General features: G+C 45.7%; 1 protein-coding gene across 1 annotated transcript in view; it reads left to right on the forward strand.

Moving 5' to 3' along the window:
* The window catches only part of LOC120949015 (semaphorin-2A-like), an 89262-nt gene that overhangs the window by 35782 nt on the left and 31780 nt on the right, over window positions 1–21700 (forward strand). The window contains exon 2 of the mRNA XM_049605424.1: window positions 11293–11380. Coding sequence (XP_049461381.1) covers window positions 11293–11380 — 88 coding nt within the window. The remainder of the gene's footprint in view (window positions 1–11292; window positions 11381–21700) is intronic.

The raw sequence follows: 21700 nt of genomic DNA on the forward strand, positions 1-21700 counted from the left end.
GCAGTATTGCAAAAATGCACCAACAGTTTCCCGATTGCCACACACTTTTGATCCAGTTTAAAGCACTTTAAAAATTTTAAACCTCACCGCCCACATCACTACCCTACCAGCATGACTGCTTTGGATGGAAACTTGAAAAGCTCCTGTCCATAACCGATAGTTAGCTGACTGATTGCTGGCTGTGCAATTTTCACTCTCTTACCGTCCGCACTTTGGCTGAATGCATCCCGACCCCGCTGGGCGGTCGGAAAAAACAAAATTACACCACTGCAACAACTCGGCAGTGTGCAGTTGCAACAAATTATACACCAAACCAGCACCCACAAACACGTAGCAAACGAACTGGCAAGAGAGAGCAAAAAAAAAAGCTGGCTCGTTCAAAAATTCATAGTCCATCATTTGTAGCGGACGGCCTCGGCACCGTCACCACCAATTTGTCCCCCTCCCATGAGGAGGGGCAAAGCAACATTTCAAAGCTTTTGAAGAACGGAAGAAAAAATAATCTTCCCCATCCTTTCGCTCGTAATTTAAACTTACAAAATGACAGCTCAACTAATCCAACCGCTCAGCTTGCGGCTGCCAGATATGTCTTCCCCGGGGCGCAAGGTTGAATTATTAAACGCTACTACTAAATAGTCTACGCGCGCGACATCGCGTGGACCGATCGGTGGCGTGCAGCGTGTTATTTCTTGTAAATGTCACCACCCCTCAGTCCCGGCCAGCAGGAGGAACAAGATAGTGGTAGCAGCAGCAGGACGGCTGAAACGCTCGGGCGCTCTGGCCGTTATGTTCAGTTTTGTTTTGTTTCGCGTTTCCTTTTTGCGTTCTCGGTGGTTTGCTGGGTTTTCACCTACCCGCACCATTCGGCAAACTCGGCGGTGTTTCGGTGTTTCGGTCGTTTTAGAGCGATTATTTATTCAGCAGACAATTAACGGACAGGAACGATCAACAATTTAATTAACGGGTTGCTGTCACCTTTCCGTTTTCCCACCGAGCTGGAATCAGGCTGGGAGAATGGGTGTGTGGCAAAGGGGAAGTATTTTCTTAGGGCATATCTATTCGGGGAGTTTCATCCATCGAGGAGCCAAGAAAAGAAAAAAAACGTTCGAATGGAAACGAATTTTAATTTTCCTAATGACGCAGTGACCCGCAGTATAGCAGGTGGGATGTAACGGGTGCTGCCGCTGGTCAGAAACGCACTCCACGTGCAGCGCCAGCCTTGCACGAGTCTGGTGGGAAGGCATGGTCTTATCTAGCGAGTGGTGTTGTTTAACAGGCCGGGCGACTTGCAATAGCAGCTCCACTGGCAGCCACAGTTTGCGTGTCAGGCACTCATTCTTTTCAGCCGCTACTTCCTAGTAGCCTGTAGTAACTGCTGCTGCTGCTGCTACTAAAGTGGAGCCGTTATTTTTCCTGTGGGATGTTTGAGCACAAGGTTTCCTTTCCTTTTCGGTGGCTCTAATGTTTCCTGTGCTTCTCTGCTAGCCGAACGTGCTGCTTCCTTACGTTTTATTTTATACTATCGTAAGCTCATTCCTTCCAAGCCGGCGTGACAGTTGGCGGTTGCCAGTCGGAACCGGTTTGTCTGTGAGCATATCCTGAGCAGCTTGCACGGGGTTTGCCATTTGTGCGCCGGAGCTGAAGGGCCGGGGGCAGGTCGGCTGCCCAATAATTCCTCGCAATTGCAGCTGCATTTCACATTTCAGCGGCAAACTGCCGGCCAACGGAAAGTGTTTCCATCCCTGACTGTTAGTTTTGTTTGCTGCACGAAACTATGGTCGATGGAGCTGCCTCCCCTCCCCGGGGTGATGTTTGCTGCCACTCTGTGTTGAGCTCGGGATAGCATTACATCTTGCCGGTACAATGCGGGGTTGGAAAAGTAAAACGAGCATACCAGCGAAACGATCATTGTGCGATCGTTTTAAGATATACATTACAATCACACTCCCCGTGGGAGAAATCATCCCAACAAAAAAGGGGGAAAGGGGAGTATGTGGGAGGGTGAAAAGAATGATTGCAGAGCAGCAGTGGCAGCTGCAGCGAAACGGTTGCAAAACGGCTGCCGGATGCCTCGTGCAGTGAGCCTTTGCTGGGTATTATTTTATTTATTTGCCCAGCATTCTTTCCACAGCCCGTCGTTGGGGTTGGTTTTTAATTTTCCCAAATGTGCTCCGCTCACGGCCAGCGCCAAATAAAGTGAAGTGCGAATGGGTTCTTGAGCGCGAAACGTGAAACGACAGGTTGGGTTTCGCTGGAATACCGGCTCGGTGCAATTTGTTTTATGGAGCAAGACATTGCTGGATTGCATTTACACGGGTGACAGTTGAGCTGGAGGAAGCCGAAATGGTTTGCACCTGTGGAGGAGGAAAACATAGCAGTGACCGTACGATGAGCGATAGAGATAGTGGATAAAATCAATTCAATGTCCTGGTACCATCGGTAAGCGTAAAGTGTATTGCTCGTGGGAGAACCGTTTGTCGTCGATTTGGATGTTGGATTATGGTAAACGATTACATATGTGTGAAAGATATCAGCATAATACAGAAGCATTGAAATATATAATTTACCTTAACATCAGGATCTTTTCGGGATCAGATTTTCATGATAAAAAACTATTAGTATACACATCAAATTTATTTACAATAGGGGTTTATCAGGCTCTTATTATAAAATTCACCTTTTTTAAATAAAAGTCTAATGTACTAAATTATAAAACATTTTAATCTATTCAGGTGGATGTTTCATATTGAGGTGACAATCTAAAGAGCACATTTTTAAATTTTAATTTTTGTTCTTTAAATCAGTGTACAATATGCGTGTAAAATTGGACAAAATAACTCAGTTTCAATTTAAATGATTTCGAAAAGTAAAATTCATGTACAGCTTGTAACGAAAGGCTCGCATCCAAAACATGTTTTTGGATATTCTATTTTTTTAAACTTAAACGATACAAAAGCTTACCCTCCACACTCCCCACTAAAAACTATTCCCCAGCATACATAGTTGATTTGCTAACTGCGTAAAAAAACCCCAGCCAAACCATTCGCCTTTCCCTGCTCTTTCGGACCTTGAAATGATTTATAACCATTCTCAACCCGCACAACAACAACAACAAAAAACGAAATTGACGCTACCGAAATGGTTAAACAATTTCCAAATACCGAATAACTCTCCCAAGGCTACACTTCCCGCTGCGTTTGTTTCCTTTTTGTGGAGCTTTCAAGAGCAGCCCGTTTGGACAAGGGCGCATAAAAAATTCCTTTCAACAACCATAGTTGCCGAATTACTATAGTATATTTGTGTGCGTGTGTGTGTGTGTGTGTGTGAGAGAGAGAGTTTTTTCACGCAATTCCTTTGCTACGAGCCGCTCACCGAAAGCTCGCACGAAGCAAACTGCTAGAAACAGGCATCTAGGCAACGTAACACACGCGCAAACCGCAACAAATATACACTTGTGCAATAATAATGCTGCCCCACAGCGTCGCGCACAGTGTGGGGGAAGGTCCAGTTAATAGAGTTATTGCATTGAAAGGTGATTTATGCGTTCACGCTGCGTTTGCCTGTCGAAGGTGCCCTTAATGGACCAGCCATCATTGCGGATGGCCGGGATGGAAACGAGAGAGAAAGAGATGCAATGTAATGTTATTTTGGGCGATAGTAACAATCAGGAAGAAAGTATAGCAACGCAATTTCACTGTGTGTGTGTGTGTGTTTTTTTTTTTCTATGAAAGCAAAATACTAAAATAACATAGCCGTCCACGAGCTGCACCTTAATCACGGTGGCGCAATAGGTGATGCTTTATTATAGTTCTTCTTTTTGGTTTGATTTCGTGTGATTCCCCGTCGATGCGAAAGCGGAAAAGATAACCTATGCAAGAACTAATTTCGTATGATTAGCATCATCGATCACAAATCTCGTCCGCCATGGTTTACCGTTCGATCCGACGGCAGGTGACGTTTTAATGGTTCACCGTGTACGCCAAGCGCGCGTAATAGCTGGATGGATAAGGGCGCGATTTTCGGGGCCAAACAGCCAAACAGTGTGTCCGTTGTAATAAAGGTGAGTAATGGATATTGGTTCTCATGCCGGCATTGCATGCCCCACTCCACATGCGATGGGTCGGGGTCGGGTCACACAGTGTGCGAAAGATTTATCACAACACCCCACAGGGCCGGCATGGATCTCAGTGTGCGGAATTTCACCTAACGAACTATTGATGTCTTATTCATTACGCAACGCGCGGGTGCACGTTGGGAGAGGTGACTACCGAATCGTAATACAGCCGAATCGAAGCGAAAGGAAAAACTATGTAGGTGGAAAAAAGGGAATCAATAGCAAACATGATCAGATACAATTGCCATCCCAAAAGAGAGAGAGAGAGCGCTAACCATCGCGCAAGACATCGGAATCGCATAAGTCATTCCGGCGGCCATCCAAATGCGAAGCAGTGCTATATCGGGAAACACGTTGCGGATCATTTCAGGCCAGTGTTTTATGCTTGCCAACTTTTGCACTCCCACACCCGGCCCGTCTGATGGGTCGTTTAACTCGCTCCCTCCCTCCCAGTGCTTAGCCCGGGTTCTTTTTTATGTAGCGAAGGCAAACATACTCACCCAGCAGGACTATTTTTATTGCAGCTAGCCATTTGCGAATTAGTTTGGTTCGAGTTACAGAAGGTTAAGAGGCATTGATCCCTACAAAAGGAAGCTGTTTTCCATTTGGTCTGAGGCATTTTGTTTTTGCTGTTTTTTTAGTTTGTTTTGGCGTATTGTCTTACGTGAGAGTGAGTCAAAAATATTCATTCAAACTACCAGAATAGCTCCAGCCAGTCGTTTGGAACGATTTGGAGAATGTAGATGAAAACAGACGAATAGACGAAAAGAAAGGTATGGGCACATCCCTTCAAAGTGAAATGCAGTCAACCGGTTCAACCAAAATTTATTGAAATAGTTTTCCTCTTTACGGACTGGTGAAATCTTGTCTTGTGATCCGACTTTTTTCTGGAGGGAGTAAACGAGACATGCGTGAGCTTAAAGAGATTTGAACATTTCCCTACATGCTAAAGTCTGATATTGTTATATAGATACATACTAAATCCTGACGAACTAACTATCAAATTAGTGAATATTTTTATTTTAAGTTGTTTGCAGAGTTTACAGAGCCATATCTAAAAAATAAAATTATTTTAATTAATTGTTTATAACTACTCTCAATATATTCAAAATTAAAAAAAAACGTTTACTTTAACCTTTCAAGCAATCCAGCCCAAATGATTCACTTTGATTTCATATTAAAATAAAATTTCCTTGCATTACAGTTGGCACAGCACATCGCTCTTCCTGCTGCGAAGCAATTCTTCCTTCCGTTACATGAATTCCTTTCCTTGCAAAATACAACAAAAAAAAACGGCTCCGGATTTTCCAAACCCTACCCAGACAAACCATGCCTCTTTTAGCAAAACCCACACCGGAAAGTGGAAACATCTCTTCCGGATAAGCCTCCTCAATATTTTCTTTGGCACCTAACAGAGCGTTTTGTGCTGCTGCTGCTGCTGCCTCTGCTGCACGTCGTGCCCGAGACGAGCTCCTTATGGTACATGTGTAACCTAATGTTAAACTGAATCGTACCGAAAGGCGTAAGGACGCTGGTGAAGGATGGAAGAGTAACAATCATGCAAGACGGGTTCCGTACCGAGAAATGGGGCAAGTGAATGGGGATGGTGAATCCCCATCCCGAAACGCTTCGTGGCTGGGACCATTTGTGAACTGCCAATAAGATTTATGCGTCTTGCGTTTGCGTTCGTTCCGGGGCATGCTTCGGTAGATGAGTTTGGTGGTGAAGCGTCCAATGATAGGAAGAAGAAAAAAACCCGAAAAGTACAACGTTTCTCTTTTATTCTGCTGCTTTCGTTGGGAGGTAGACTCGGTAGAATGGAGAGAAAATAAAACTGGTAGCACCAGCCACCAGGCGCCTCCATGCAAGTGGAATTGAAAGCTTCCCCAGCCATTGTTTGCCCCCGTGCGAGGCGTAGATTGTAGGAGATAGCGAAGGGGGGTCTCAGTGCGAGGAAACCATCCCTATTCGAGTTCTTCTTTTTCCTTTTTTTTTTCTTTCGTTCCTTTAACACACCAATTCAGCCCGATAACATCATTCCCTGTGTCGATGTTCCCGGGATGTTCCTCCTGGTGTCATAATGGCGACCGACAGAACAATACAGACGGCAGTGGGACATCCGGCTAGAGCCACCGCCATCGCCTGCCTATAATTAGACGCCGGATGTGTGATTTATTCAGCACCATTTATTTTATCTCCATCGTGCATAAAAATGTGACACGGAATCGATTCGCACGTACCACCGCACAACGCGTCACAAACAGGGTCAACGCGAGGAGGGAAGGAGGGGGAGGAACCTCCCGTTCCCATTGATGCGTTGAGCCCCGTGCCCACGCGCCGAGGTGTTTTGTTAACAGATTTCAGTCACGATCTATGCCCGGCCATAACGTACCACACACACACACACATACAGTCACACATCGTTTCAACTACCTACCGACCTACCCATCTCGCACGCTCGTTTGATACACTCGAACAAAAGCCCGGCCCGAGCTACAGCGGCAATGCGCGCACCGGCACCCCACGCGCAAGCCCGCAAAACCGCAATTGGAAAATGATTAATGGGGAATCTATTGAAATGGAGTTGATTTATGCGCTCGCCCTCGGGAGGCAACGGGCGAACGATGGAACGAAGCCGAACGAACGGCAGACAACTCCTTCGGTGCGATGATCAATTGGCTGGAAAAGGAAACAGTTTCGCGGTGGCTCGAAAGCACTGCCTGTCAGGCCAGGCCATCGGCAAAACGGGGTCAAGCTGGAACACAATCTCGGGGGTGGGTGGGGAGGAAGCTCGAGAGTGTTGCTCAGGTGTGTGACAGGCACAGTCAAAATGATCCGTTTCGTGATGATGCGTGCTGCTGCCTGGGCGAAAGGGGTGCCGCAATAAGTGCTGCATGTTGAACATCGATAAACATCAACTCCATCATCGTGTTCGGGCGCGGTAAAGGGTGTACTTTTTTCCTCCCTTGGAGCCAAAGTAGAGCCATCATCTCAATTGAGACAAATGATCATGAACTTTTCTGGCTGACGCACGTGTATCCGGCCTGGCCTGACACTTGACATTCACGATCGATTTGCTGTCGATGGTGGTGTGTGGATGTTTTTGCTGGTGAAAGTGGGGTTTTCCACTGCAGTAATAAGTGTGTAGGAGCAAACATGTCTAAAAAGGACCAATGGCTATGGCACAGCTATCATTTGACATTTACTTTTCTGATTTCTCTATTAACTTTAGATTGATTCGAAGTTTTTTACAGTAGCTCGGATCACATCTCAGTATCAAAGAAATTCTTCAGAGGACAGGAGAGAGATAGATAAAGAGAGAAAGAGAGAGATAGAGAGAGAGAGATAGAGAGAGATAGAGAGAGAGAGAGAGATAGAGAGAGAGAGAGTATGGAACTTGAAAAGACACAACAAACCATTTACAGAACATCAACCACCACATAACTGACCATTCCTTGTTTGCCAAACGACGGACAGGACACAGTAACCCAAAGTTAACATCTCCTTTAAAGCCCCTAGAAGGCGGGGTTTCTATCCCGGTTATGTTATAGCAATTTACTTGCCTTCTAGGTTATTCTTCGTTGCCAGTAAAAAGCAAAAACAAGTACCCAGTATTGGAAATTCCTGCTTCTCTTTTCAAGCTGCCAAACACTTGCCGTTAACCTACATTCCAAGCAGTGTGTGAGAAATTCTCTTTTCCATTTTTCCCCCTCCGAAGCGCACAGACCCCCAAAAAGCCAATCCATTCCACGTGGAGGCTTATTTATGTGGCGTAAATCAGCAGCATAGACGTTCGAGCATCGTTGCTGTTCACCTTGCGAAGTGAAGGGTTTGGTCGCACCGGCGCACCGGCGGTACAGCTGGGATTTGGGCGTTTAAAACGCTTTCCAAAAGCAAGTGACGGAATGTTAGCTGTCAACGGTGCAGCAGCAGCAGCAGCAGCGCCGGTGCCGCCATTGCGATAAATTGTTGACGAGTAGCTTCCGCATTGCGTGGCTTTACGGAAGCGGGCTTGATGCTGCGTGTATTATTTTTCCAGCGCCAGCTTCTTAACCCCCTTGCTCGGCAAATGCCGTGGGGAGCGCGAAACGGTGCTGTCCATCAAACCTTTGTACCAAAAACCCGGCCTAGTTCGGCGGCGGCAGCAGTTCGGCATGCGGTGTGCTGATGGCTAGCTGTTAAATAATGTATTTTGCTCTCGTGGCCGTGGTGCCGTACCGCCGGCTACGAGCAGCAAAGCCCCGTGTTTTGCTGCGTGTGTATCTGGCCGCTTTTTTGGATGAGCCAGTGGGGATCAACTTTACCTGAAGGCAATTGAGCGCTGTTTCTTTTTGGATCAATTCCAATGTTGGCATTAAATTATGAAAATGTGAAAATCGACCCGAAGCGGCGAACTGGACGCGATTCTATGGGGTGAAGTAGGGAGACGTTGTTGAAAGCTTTATGCACCAGAGATTGGGATTGATGTGCAATGCGTGGCGATTGAGTGGGTTAAACGATTGAAGTAAAGTACTTCTTTTTTGTTGGATTATTGACACGGAGAGTGGTGGGTGGAGAAGTTTGTTTTTACACTGTTAAACTTTTTCATTTCAACAATCATACTTTTTAATTCAAGGTAAATCAGATTAAGAGAAATTGAGTTACCATTAAAATACTCAATAAATTGCTTTGAAAGTATTTAACCTTATTTTTTCAAATAATTTTACCAGTCAAGTAAGTGTTCAAATTGCAGCCAAAGTTAACTTTTCCTTTTCATAATCAGCAGTAGAATATAAAGTGCTCTATACTTAAGTCAAAATCATTGCTAGACTAATATAACAATACGTGATTGGTAAGTCTCTTGTCCTAATGTTTCCATTTCTTCGTCAAACAATGTCTCGTCTCCCTCTCGCCTTTTTATGTTTTCGAATCAATTGACAACACAAACACTTACCTTCCAAATCAACGAGCTTGTCTGCACTGGTCTGTGCAAAATTTATTCATTCCAAATAAACGCCAAACCAAATTGTGCAATAAATATTCAAATAAAATTCCGTCTGCTTCAACTGCAGCCCTGCAAATCACATCAATTTAGATCGTACCTTTCGATCGTGTTGGTTCCAATCATCTTTACCTAATTTTTGCCGTCATGAAAACCATCCCCAACCACACAAAGACAATAACGAAATAAAAAACCACACCGACGCACACCAAATTCGGAATGAAAACCATCCATCAACCATGCGCAAAATTCAAACAGTATTCAATTGAGCTTGAGTCGTTTGAAGAAGTGACAGAGAAGCGAATGCAAGCAGCAGAGGAGCAACAAAAACGGATGCTCCCCGCAATAAAGCAAACCGTTTCAGGGTCTGTTTGGGCTGGTTGGGGGGGGGGGGGGAGGAGGGTAGACAAAAAAAGGAAACGAACAAAAATCTTCAAGCATTAAATAAATGCTCTCAAACATTCATCCATCAGGGCCGCATTTATGGTACGCATTTTTGCATATATATTTTTTTTTTTTGGCTCGTTTCGCGGCTCGAATTTGCCTTTATTTTTCCTTTTTACCTTTCGCTTGCTTAACCGGCAACCAATTCAGGCACCCGCGTACGTTCTGTTTGCCGGATTTTTCGGGCCAATTCTTTATTTTACTTTGCATTGCAATCGTTGGCCTCGTTGAAATGCGCCACTCACCGCCGCGCATATCGATCATTTAGATAAACCCAATATATTCATTGGGTCACAAAGTGCTTGCCCCAAAATCACGAACCAAAGAAAGCAACATAAAAAAAAAATATGGAAAACAAGTACCACAAGTGCAGGCTTCCACCGTACGTGCCTCTCTGGCGTGTAGGCACTGGAATGTGAAAGAAAAAAAAACACACACACACACATACACAAAGAGAAAGCCGAAAACTTAACAGGAAAACCCCCAAATACTGGGTTCTGGGGGGGGGGGGGGGGGGGTTCGGGGCTCGACTGAGCATAAAAATGCGTTCAAGCAATCGAATCAAAAATAGGTTCACTTTCGCTCACGTTCGGTCGGTTCGGCCCGGCACCCGACAGGGAGGAGCATTTTTCATCAAATCGACCGATTTTCTGTGTATTTTTTTTTTGAGTGCTGTTGTTGTTCCTTCGCTACGAAACAGAATATTTACGGGCCACCCAAAATCCGACAGCATTTCCGGCGGGTGCAGTCTAAGGCTGCCCGTTGCTGCTGCGGCGGCCCCAAAAACGCATGGTCTCGTGCAGACGGAATGTAAACACTCGGGCCATTACCGAAGCAGAGTGGCCAGGGAGGCAAGGGGTGTCCACTCACAGTTCCCTCTTCACCTACCTTAATCCCGGCCATCGCTTAAACGACTAAAAAGCAGCACACACACACACACACAAAACCGTTTGCTAGAATGAATACATTTGCATGGGAAATCAAATATTTCTTCACTTTTCTGTCATTTTGGGTTTGTCTGGCTGTGTGTGTGTGTGTGTTTGTGCTTGTTTTTCTTTCACTTTAAGCTCCTTGGCGCTTTTTTTGGAAAAGCTTAGTTCGGTGGAAATTCATTCTCCTTCACACTCCTTTCCTTTTTTTTTCTTTTTGGCATGCCGGATTCTCAAACAATTCCATAAGCTTCGTGATGATGGAGGCTGCAAAACAGTAGCTTATGCACACGTACAATACGCTACAGGCAAACGAACGCGTCGCCATCCCAGTGGCCCACCCCGCCCGTGTGCAAGGATGCAAATGGAAAGAACAAACACACACACACACACACACACATACACACAGGCATGCACGCACGCCAGTCGAAAGCCTAAGCGGATCCCTACCCGAAATGGTTCTTGGAAAGGGGACGGCCCTGGGACGTGAAAAAGACGACGGCAGAAACGGAACGCCCTGCCAGCCTTTAAATCCTAAACCCAAAACAAAGCAACGCCAAATCCCAAACAAAGCCAGTCCTGTCGTATTTTCTCTCCGCTCGAAAGATGCCCTTGTCTCGGTGGGTGTGCTCACTTTTCCCTCTGCTCCTCATCCGCCAATTCCCCTTGTTTTGCTCTGTCTACAGTAATTTGGTGCTTGGAAAGTAAAATGCAATCCATTCGCTACAGTGCTTTGTCTCACTAAATGTCGGTGTGTGTGTGGCATGTTTTTTTTGTCTGTGTGTGCTTTTTCTCATCCACAATTTTCTCTCTCCTGCTTGCAGATCACGTACGGGAGTTCCAGTGCGGCAAATTCTACTACCGAACGTTCTACATGGACGAGGACCGGGACACGCTGTACGTCGGTGCCATGTAAGTACGACCGTGCAACTGTTGCACAAGCTTGCCGCCAGGCACGGGCACTGTCTTTGTGTATGTGTGTGAGTGTGTGTGTGTGTTTGTGGACGGGGACGCCCGCCCCGGTTGATTATTGTTTGATTTTTATCGAAGGATTAGCTGGGAATAAATCGAATCCCGGACAATCAGACACAAGAAGCGCTTGCTGCGATGACGATGGGCAAACGTCAAGGAGGACTTGACTGGCGGGACGATTCCGACGAACGTCGACGTGCTCCGTGATAAATGGTTTCGTTTGTTAATTTGTTGCAAATGACTTGCGATGACATGGAAGTTTGGTGAATGTGTTTGGAATTTGAAATGGGCCATTGTGTGCCATTGTCTTTGTAGTTTGGTTGAAGGTTGAAGGTATTGGATGGTAGCAGATTAACTTTCTATATCTGTCTTTAAGATTCATCAGCTTGTAATCAGTGTGTAGAATTTTACATTAAAGTAATTGTAATTTTACACAATATGTTAGAATATGTCACCTTTTTAACTAATTCAGGATCCGTTGTGTCATTAAAAAACTAATTATTTCTTGTTTTAAATCATTAATTAGTGCATTTATATTGATAATACAATTGTATACACTTCTTTCGTTTTTGGACTCCTTTATGAAACGTGAAGTTGTCGTCTTTCATCATTAAATGAAGAAGGCATGAGTCAAAAAGTCCACAAAGTCCGACTCCTTGTCGCTTTGTGTCCATTTTTAAGGATCCTTCACCAAATAAAAGCAGTACAAAATATATAGCCTTGCAAGGTGATTAAAAAACGATTAATTTATTAGTTTTATTTTGACTTAGTGGAGAGTAACATATCCTAGGTTCATGCCTTTATTAGTACTAGTTTCAAATCTCAGATTGAATCTGTATATGATTTATATGATACAGGGTTTTCCAGGGGTTCTCAATGTTATGGAACACTCCCTAAACTCTTTCCTCTTGGAAGTGAACTTCGTATGTTGGAAATTCGACTCTATGGCACCCTTTTTGGACATGCTCCTTGCAAATTCCAATGGGATTTGTCCAACAAGGGTACTATAGAATCCAATTCCCTTTACAATATGTTCATTTCATGTAAGAAAGAGTCAATAAAGTTTCTCACAGCTATGAGAACTCCTGGAAAACCCTGTATGGCAACAAAAGTTTAGAAATAGAGTCCAATGTTTTCATTTTGGTCCTTCGTATGTGCGATAAGCTGCTGCGCTGTCAAATGCCTATGATGACTAAAATGTTAGACAGCTTAGGCAACTAATCTTTTGCTTTATCACTGTACCTTACGTTACTAACAATTAGTAATGTTTTCCATGCATTAACTTAATCATCCATCTACCCGCTAAACATTCTCGTAAGATGACGCTCATATAATTCGATGTTATTGCTGTACACTGTAATCAAAGCAGTGATAACGACCAATACTGCAATTACCATAGCCAGATCTTCATGGAATCGTATAAATCTTCATTTATCATACCAAATTATCCACGGAGGCGCTCGATGAGCTTAATCATCCCCGACCCGATACCCACTTATTTCACTAATTACATAACAATCATCTTAGAATCGTTGGCTTACGACAACGCGCTTATCGCACAACATGTAAATCTTGCCGGTGTTTCCAAGTTCTCAGTCCAGAGGACTATTATTATCGACACTGGCACTCGATTAACATGAAACGAATCAGCCACATTATCTCATCGCCTTGACATAATTTCAACCTAACCCACCACAAAGGTGACCTTTGGCGATGTTGAAAAGCGGTGGGTGGAGGTGCCGGGACCCGTACGGGGTAGTTATCATCGGAGCGGTCTGTCGACATCAGGATGGCTGAAAATTTACTCTCTGCCCGTGTGTACAAAATTTATCCATCCAAATTAACCCATTTTATGCAGTCTCTGGTTCGGGTCCGACTAACGGCACGGTCCCGAGCACTGTTCGCTCTATCCTCCCTCGGTCTCTCTCTTTCTCTCTTTGTTTGCTACTTTCAATAACAAAGGCAAGCGATTATGCGATAATCCGATAATAATTTTCTCCATCAGCCATCACAGCCTATCGCTATTTTGTGTCGCATTATCTCCTTTCCCAGCGTCATTGTGCCCGCGCGGTTAACATCGTCAGCATTGGTGTGTGTGTGTGTGTGTTCGTACGTTGTGGCATGAACGTCCACAGCACTTAAACCTAATAATTCCCCAAACTTCCCCGAACGCCTGGTGAAACTTCGGTGAAACGTTGCGCTCGAGACTGATACGGTTGCGTTGTTTGGGGGGTTTCAGTCTATCGCAAGCCCAGCAACGCAGTGATTTTGGGAGGCGTTCGGGGTCGGGTGTATCCATTTTTAGACGCACCTTCTAATTCGATTGTCCCACGGGAAGAGAGTGTGGAATGGTCTCTAGCACCGCAAGGCTGCACGGTACTCTAAAATGTACTCATCATCAGCAACCATACGGTGCGTTTCATAATGAATCAGGATCAAAGTGTTATTTTGTGTTGCGTTTTCCCGCCTAGATGTGGCTGCCTTCATCCTTGCCTGCGATTTAAAGCGTTCCTCGTTTGGTTTAAGCAACAACAGCAACAGAGGGGCACACACAGTGACTAACCTCGACGCATCTTTTTTTTTTTTTGTATTCCCGGGATGAAAGTAAACTGTAGCTGCAAGCAAATTGAAAGTGAAAGACAACTCATTTCCTATTAAGTCGTTGTCGGTGAGCTGCTGCAGTAAGCAAAACCTCGGCGTACAGGTCCGGGCGTGCCGTGCAGAGCGCAAGCCAGCTGGCACCTTCCTCAGGCTGAAAGCTTTCCATTTCTTCGCAACTGCTCCGTTTCGGCGATGCGATAACGATGTAAACCGAATCCATCCCATTTGCCTGCGCTCCAATCGCTCACCTGCCAGAGAGAGAAAGAGAGAGAGAGAGAGAGAGAGAGAGAGAGAGAGAGAGAGAGAGACAGAGAGAGAGAAAGACCGGGCCGAGCCGTTCGCCCGGCATTGCCGTTGGCGTAAAACAAACAGTGATGAAGATTTAATGGGATGCGTCACGTGCAGGGCACGTGTGAAGACAAACTCTGGGCCAATCTAGGGGTGGGCCGCCGGTGCGTCGACGACGACGGCAGCCGGCGTGGTTGCCAGAAGCATCGAGATTAGACGGGCCAAAGGCTTAAGCAGGTATTGCTTTCCTGGGAGCCATCCTCCACCATTACCAGCACCACCACCACCGCCACGACACGGAAGTGCTCGGATTGATGAGGATAAGAATGATGTTGCCGTGCCGTTCAGGATGATGAGCACGATCCTGGCACAGGTTTTCTGCCAAGGTCTGAAGGTTTCGGTTTCGGGATTTCGGTAAATATTTTACCACCTGAAACCACTCCCACCACGTGTCGTCCTGTGTGTCACCTCGGCAAAGTGCACCCTCCATACACCACACCTCCTCAATCCTCCTTCTCCCCAATCGTCCCAGAGATCAGGGCGAGGCGAGAAAGCAAAGTTTGTTCGAAAATAATCATCACATCGTACTTATTATGGTGAAGTTGATACTGCGGTAACACTTATGAGCTGCGTGGTAACGATGGTGACGTTACCTTTTCCGTCACCTTTTCCCGATGTCCTTTTGGAGCAGCCTGGCTGTGGATGGGTACGTTCATTTACCCGAAAATCCTTCCCGCACGCGTCCCGATTCGGTGCTGCCCCCAAAAACACGGGTATCGGGTGCGCCCAGTGTTTCAATGGGTGAGGTTTCACACTAACGAAGCCAATTTTAATTACCCGTGCCCACCGTGTGTAGCCGAGACTTCTTCAAGGGGTGGTGCCCCTGCTGGTGAATAATGAGAGCCGGTGTCACATTGCCATATTATCAGCTACCTGGAAAAAGCGCTTGTAAAGTGGTGGTGTAGTAGCAAAGTGGATTTCCCTCCGCCCTGGGTGGAGTGGGCGTGCGCACATCACGTTTCCGCCCGTAGTTTTCCCCCGTTTTCTAACATTTACACAGTGTATTCAGGGAGGGAAGGGAGCGTAGGGAGGCGAGTTTTTGAGGTGGGCGCGCTGTACAGCTAACCGAAATTTACACCGTGAAAGGTTCGCCAAAATCCATCACGAACCATCATTCATCAATACCGGGATTATTTTAACCTAAGCCAAAGGCATGCAACTCGGTCGGTGGCTGTGGGAACCGGTACCACGCACCATCCACCTGTGGAAGGAATTACTAAACCCCCCCTCCCCCCCCATTCCACTATCTCTCCCACGCACTAAATCGCCCGCTTAGTTGAGGTTGAGGTAAAATCCAAGCTTCCCTTTTGTATGGTTTATTTAATTGGTACTAAAATTGCTTCCTAATGAGTGGCGCTTAGATTAATGAGAAATCGTTTGATTGTGTTCAAGCTGTGTGGAGGCGCTTGCGAGTGGGTGGCTCTGGGGGTTTGTGGGGGTGTATGTGTTTGATCGTATGAAATCGCTTTTATGTTTACCCAAAGAAACGACAAGAAACGGTAGCTATCTGAGTGTTTTAGTGATCTAAAGTTTCGAGGGAATTGAAAAGTCCTGTCGATGACTGTTTGTTACTATTTCTAGCAATGAATGAACCTTTCAAGGGTTTATATTTAAAGCTTTATGATGTGCGTGTCAATATTTTAATAGTTCAATAATAGTCAATATTAATAAAGTATTTTATATCCTAACTAAAAGTTTGAAACAAATACACACGACACATCATTCACGATTTTCTAATACATTCCAATATTTTGTTTTACGATACAGACAAATGGTATTATGCTATTGTCAGTTCTTTAATACTCTTACCTCAGTACAGGTTTATATGTAATCCAGAGGGATTTCAGCACTAAAAACAGCTCTTAAGCCCTCGCCCTCATTGCTTCCTAAATAACCCAGCACCATTGCGGCAGCATTTAAAAGCAACAGCTTGTTTTTCTCCCTCCCTAGTGCAACAGGAAGGAAGCAGGATTCAGACAATCCAGACGCAAAATACGCTAATTTGTCTTGCCTGACGCCCAAAAAACAATCCCAACAGAGTAGCAGACAACATTCAATAATTTGTCAAAAACCTATCAGCCTGCGTACGTCGCAGCTCAAATTAGGCAAAGTTGTGCTTCTCCTCCCAAGAAGTTTAACGCCTATCTTGTGGTTCAGCACAATCAACAGTTAACAGCAGACCCGTGCGTTTCCGTTTGCGATTATTTTTTACTCTCCCTTCCCATGACAGCTGGCGCTTACTTCCTGCCCATGTTGACTTGATCCTGGCTGGATTACCGGCGGGATTCTGTTTGCAGACACCGTCACTCACTAATCAGCAAACGGAGGGCGTGTGGCCAGTGTGTAGCTAGGCTAGAAGATAAAATATGTTAATGTCACTTCTTAATGAATTGGATATTTTTCTTCATTTTTTTGCACACACACACACACACACACACACACACAAGCCAGAACCCTCCAGCTCCAGCTGTAGGGTGTTTGGACGCCGTCCGGTCCCCGGTTTCGGGGTAGATTAAACGTTCACCGGCAATGAAACTTCAGCGCACAATCAAACCCGTCCAGGACACAAACGGTCAACTACGGGGAAACGGGACGCAAAGCAAGAAACAAAGTTTCAAGCATCTGACAGTGATAAGATAAGAGAGTGAAAGCGGCTGAGCGTTTGGAAGCAAATTGAAATAAATTTTTCATCACGCTCTTCTTTCTCTTGCCCGCTAGTGACAGCAAATTCTTCTTAATGGGGTATTTTTTTTTTATTTGTTGCTCCACCCGTACCCGTAGTCTGGTAGGCATCAGGCTCGTTCGCTTCAAGCTGCTCACCATTCCTGTCAGACAGAGTGCGAAAGTGTGCCAGATGATCCAGATGTGAAGCTAAAAACAGAAGAAAGTTTCCTTCGCCAGCATTCCGTTAGCTCTTATGCTTTGGTAGAACCGAAGCAGTCAAGATGAGAAAGGATGGGTAAACGCACACACACACCCACAGAAATACCTTGAGAACGAGAAGTTCATCCACTGAGTAGGATCGCGCTTTTTTGCGTTGCGATCACACACACACACACACACACCTCCAGATAGACGAGTTCAGGAGAATATTCAGCAGCAAATTTCTTAACGCTGACGACGTCTCAGAAGATGACAAGCGAAAGGGAAGAGCCATCGTCATGACACTGGCACAGTTTCCCCACTGTGATGTCCTAGTTCTCTTGCGCTCCAGATAGAAAAATACAGCTGACTTTTGCTGTGCGTTCAACGCTCAAGAAGTTATAGACTCATAGGAACGAAATAAAAAAGATTTTTTGCTTCTGAATCCGTTTTTTTTTTTTGCGAGGGAGAAGTCGTCATAAATTCCAATTAGAGTTTCGTTTTTGTTTTTGGCCACGACCAACATTCTTCGTCATTCGTAGTTAAGTCCTGAATACTCACAAAAAAAACACACAAAACAGAAAGGTAGCAATACAGTCCTGAAATTGAAACCACTCACAAGATAAAACCAAGATTTAAAGTCTTCTTTGACGAGACTTCGCGTGCCAGTTGGACCATTCGTTGGAAATTTCCTTCAATCTTTCTCGTCCCAGCAATTTCTTTTGGCTTTGCTTGACTCAATCCTGGTGCCTCCCGCTGCCCGCTATACATGTGCGCTTATCTCGTTGCGAAAATTGCTACCGACATCTGCCGAACTGCCCTCTCACACGGTGTAAATGAAACTGGAGCGGTCAGGCAGGAGCATCGTTTGTAGTGAGTGTTTCGCTCCATAAACGTTCGTCAAAAGCTTCATTAACAATCACAGTCACGTAGGGATACTGGCAGGGCGCAACCGTCCGCAAAGCAGCGCTGAGTAGGCATTTTGATAAAGTTGCAGGGAGAAGTTACACTCGATATCGGCAAACAATTTGCTCGGGAAAACATTCTTTATCGTTCGACTTCCGACTACCGATCAGGGTGAATGTGAAACTCATCAAACAAAACGATTTCGCGGAAAGGCTCTTAACTGCGACAAGGAACGGATGACCGACAGCAGTAAGAAGTTTTAGAAGTAAATAAAGGTCACATGTATTGAAAACCAGGAACAATAGTAAGACGATGTATGAAATATAATGCCTAATTTTCTAAAGTTCAAATATATAAAACCCAAACTACCAAAACACACTTCAAAGCGTAAGAAATGAGCCAAAATGTGCCCGTGCTTCGCCGAGAATATAAAGCCTGGGAATGAAATAAATCAACCGTCCTATCGTGACGAGCCGAGCGCCCGAGAAGTGCCCGAGAAAACAAGAGATAAATTGAACCGGGGAGACGAACAATATCTACCCAACTGCGGGCGAAAGTAGACAGCGCCGGTTCGGTGCCGCCCCGTGTCCCAGAAGCTTTCCCGCACACACACACAGGACACAGGAGGGCCGCACAATAAAAGCGTCCCGTGCCGTGGGACTCCTCACTGCGCAGGTAAACGCTTTCGAAAGGGGCGCAAAATTAAATTATCCCCGTTGGTTTAGCTGCGAAGCCGGTGTGCGCAAGCACAAACTTTTTAAGGCACTTGCTGCCGCCCGTCGCCGCCTTCACCCCGTCCGTCTGCCATCGTCATCATGTCTGTTCGGTGTTTGAAGTCGCAATGTAATTTATTTCACGGGCTCTCTTCACGTTATGGGTTTTCTTTTTTTTTTTGTTTCGCCTGCAAATTGTTCCGATTTTTTGCTATATTTTTCCACTCTCTACGGAGTGTGGTAGCAGCAGCAGCAGCAGCAGCAGCAGCAGCAGCAATAAGCTTATCAAGCTTTTTTGCCTCTTTTTCTTTGGCCATTGCCCCATTGCGTACTGCGTATTGCGTTGAAAACACTCACACACAGAGCGAGTCAGGGAGTGAAATTTGATCCGAACAATTTCGGATAAGCATACCTTCGCGAAAGGGCACTTTTTTCCCGCACGAAAACCCGCCTAGCAGCGAGAGCGAAACAATCGCGAAGACACTAATTTCCCTTAAGAGTTTGAAGTGGAGCTTTTCGGTGAAAATTCAACCCCTCACTCAAGGTCACGAATTCAATGGCAGGGCAGAGATGAGTTGTAGCCGAAAATGAGTTCGCTCATCCGGCAACGGGCCCTAAGTGCCGCCAAAAAGCGGCATTAATGAAAAGCGAGTAGCTTCGTTCGAAGGTGGGTAGGCGTTTCGTACGCGCGAAAGGCTTCCGTTTAATGCCGTACGATAGAGAAGAGGCACCGTCGAGCGATATTGGTATTTAAATGCCAACGAAACACTGCTCACACGAGCCCCGGGAACACTTTCCCGTTTGAGCGGCTTTAGCAGACTTGAAAGAATTGTGGGCGGTAACAATGGGCCGCTTTAATTGCCACCAGCACCACCAACATCAATTGGGTTTGGTTTTGTAGTTTCCGCTGAAGGTAGCACTATTTAATTGCCGCACATTGCAAACGGCTTTTCTTTCCCGGGATCCCCGGGGCGCATCCTAAGAAGCTATCCATTACAGCTGCTGATGAATCGGGATAGGATCGGTATCCACCTCATAACTCTCAGCCTAACCCAACCGATTGGCCCAAAATCGGCCGTCGATTTGGACTGCTCCTGGTGGGATGGGATGGGACAGCTATTGGGTTGACTTTGGGCCTGCTCGAGAAATCGAGAAACAACTGACTCAACACAAATAACTCCTTCCGTTTGTGGTCCGCTTCGTCCGAGGGACCGTCCGTGCTGGGGCTCTGCCAAGGCCAAAGGAAAACCACACCTCGAAGGCAGCACAACAGTAACAGCTGTCAGCTTTTATCAGAAGCAGGAAAACCGGGAAGGCAATCCAGCGCCAACGTACCTTTCCGGCTGTTTGCGTGCTTCATGCCTAATATTTAACGGCGGCACCGTTCGTCCTTCCCTAGCTGACGCTGCCACGAATCTTTCACGAAAGCTTGGGAAAGTTTCCTTTGTGTGTGGGTGTAAGTGTGTGTGTGCGTCCTTTTGGACGGTTTTCGGGAACGGAGCCTTGGGTAGTCTATTACGCTGGATAAATATTTAATATGTTTCCGACCGAAAGGTGTTTTATTCCGGAATCTCAATTGATGGATCGGCAACTGGGCGTTGTGTCGTCCGGTCGGCTGCGGGTGCGTACAGAAATTGCTAATGAAGTAGCAGTGGTGGTGGTGGTGGTGGTGGTGGTGTTGGTTACGATGGTTGTACAGATCCGGTTCCGGGAGGTTTCTTGCTTGCCCCCCTAACAGCAGTACAGCGTAAGCAAAAAACCGCGGAAAGTGGCAGCATGAACTTTGAGCAAGAACCACCGCAGGCAGGCCAAAGCACGAGAAGGAGATAAATAATTCATAAAGTGTGCGAATCGGTCTCTAACGGTTGTGCGGTTTTTGTGTTGCTTCATTTCATGTTTTCTTTTTTGTGTGATAAGCTTTTGGGTGTAGGAAGGACGTCCTTTTTTTTGCGTTGGCTCACTTACTTGTCTCTCTATCGCTTTGCTGCTCTTCCAAATTGCCAGCATTTGGTTACGCTTCACATACTTCAACAATACACTTACGCAGCTCTTTGCCGGGACTCGATGCCTGGGAAAAAACGGCGGAGTGGACGGATGGTCATTCGGGCCGCCGGAAAGGCCACCCCAGCCGGGCCAGCCCAAACGGAGTCTCCTTGAGGCGGAAAATAATTTACGTGAAGCTGCCCAGAGCTTGTACAGCAAAAGCGAAGAAGCACACACACACACAAACACGCCCTGTGCGTCACAAGTGGATCGATTCGTGGAAGCCGGGACGGGCGTTGAGGACGGTCTGGAATGTTGATGAAGCTGAAGCTGGGTGCGAAGGGTGGCGAGCGGAGTTTTAATCTCACGCTGGTGTCTATTTTGGCTGTTTATGCTAACACCCTGAACTTGAGGTGCTTTTTTATCGACACCGAAGCGTTTTTACGATGATTTGGTGGGGTGGCTTTTGCTTGCTCTTCGTCTGCATCCTGCTGCTGTATTACTTAATGCTAAGCGGTGAGGTAAATTTCTGGCGAGATATTTATGGGTTCAATGTTTCTGTTTGACGTACTCTAAAGGATGCGGACCATTATGTGCTGTTTGGGTTCGATTACGCTGTTGCATCGATTGAATCCATTGTTGGTAGAGTGAATGATTTTATTTCTGTAAAGATTATCTTACATTTGGTCCTTGAAGCACCTTGCATGTCATTTATATGTAATTGCAATAATTTAACAAAAACAAATCTAAAAAATGATATCGAATGCGTGAATCTTTCGTTTGACGAATATGCCATTCACTCAAAACCGTTTTCAGGATTTGTAAATTTCTGTTAAACCGTTGGTAC

Source organism: Anopheles coluzzii, chromosome 2 (assembly GCF_943734685.1).
Source record: "Anopheles coluzzii chromosome 2, AcolN3, whole genome shotgun sequence".
In the NCBI taxonomy this organism is placed as follows: Eukaryota; Metazoa; Arthropoda; class Insecta; order Diptera; family Culicidae; genus Anopheles; species Anopheles coluzzii.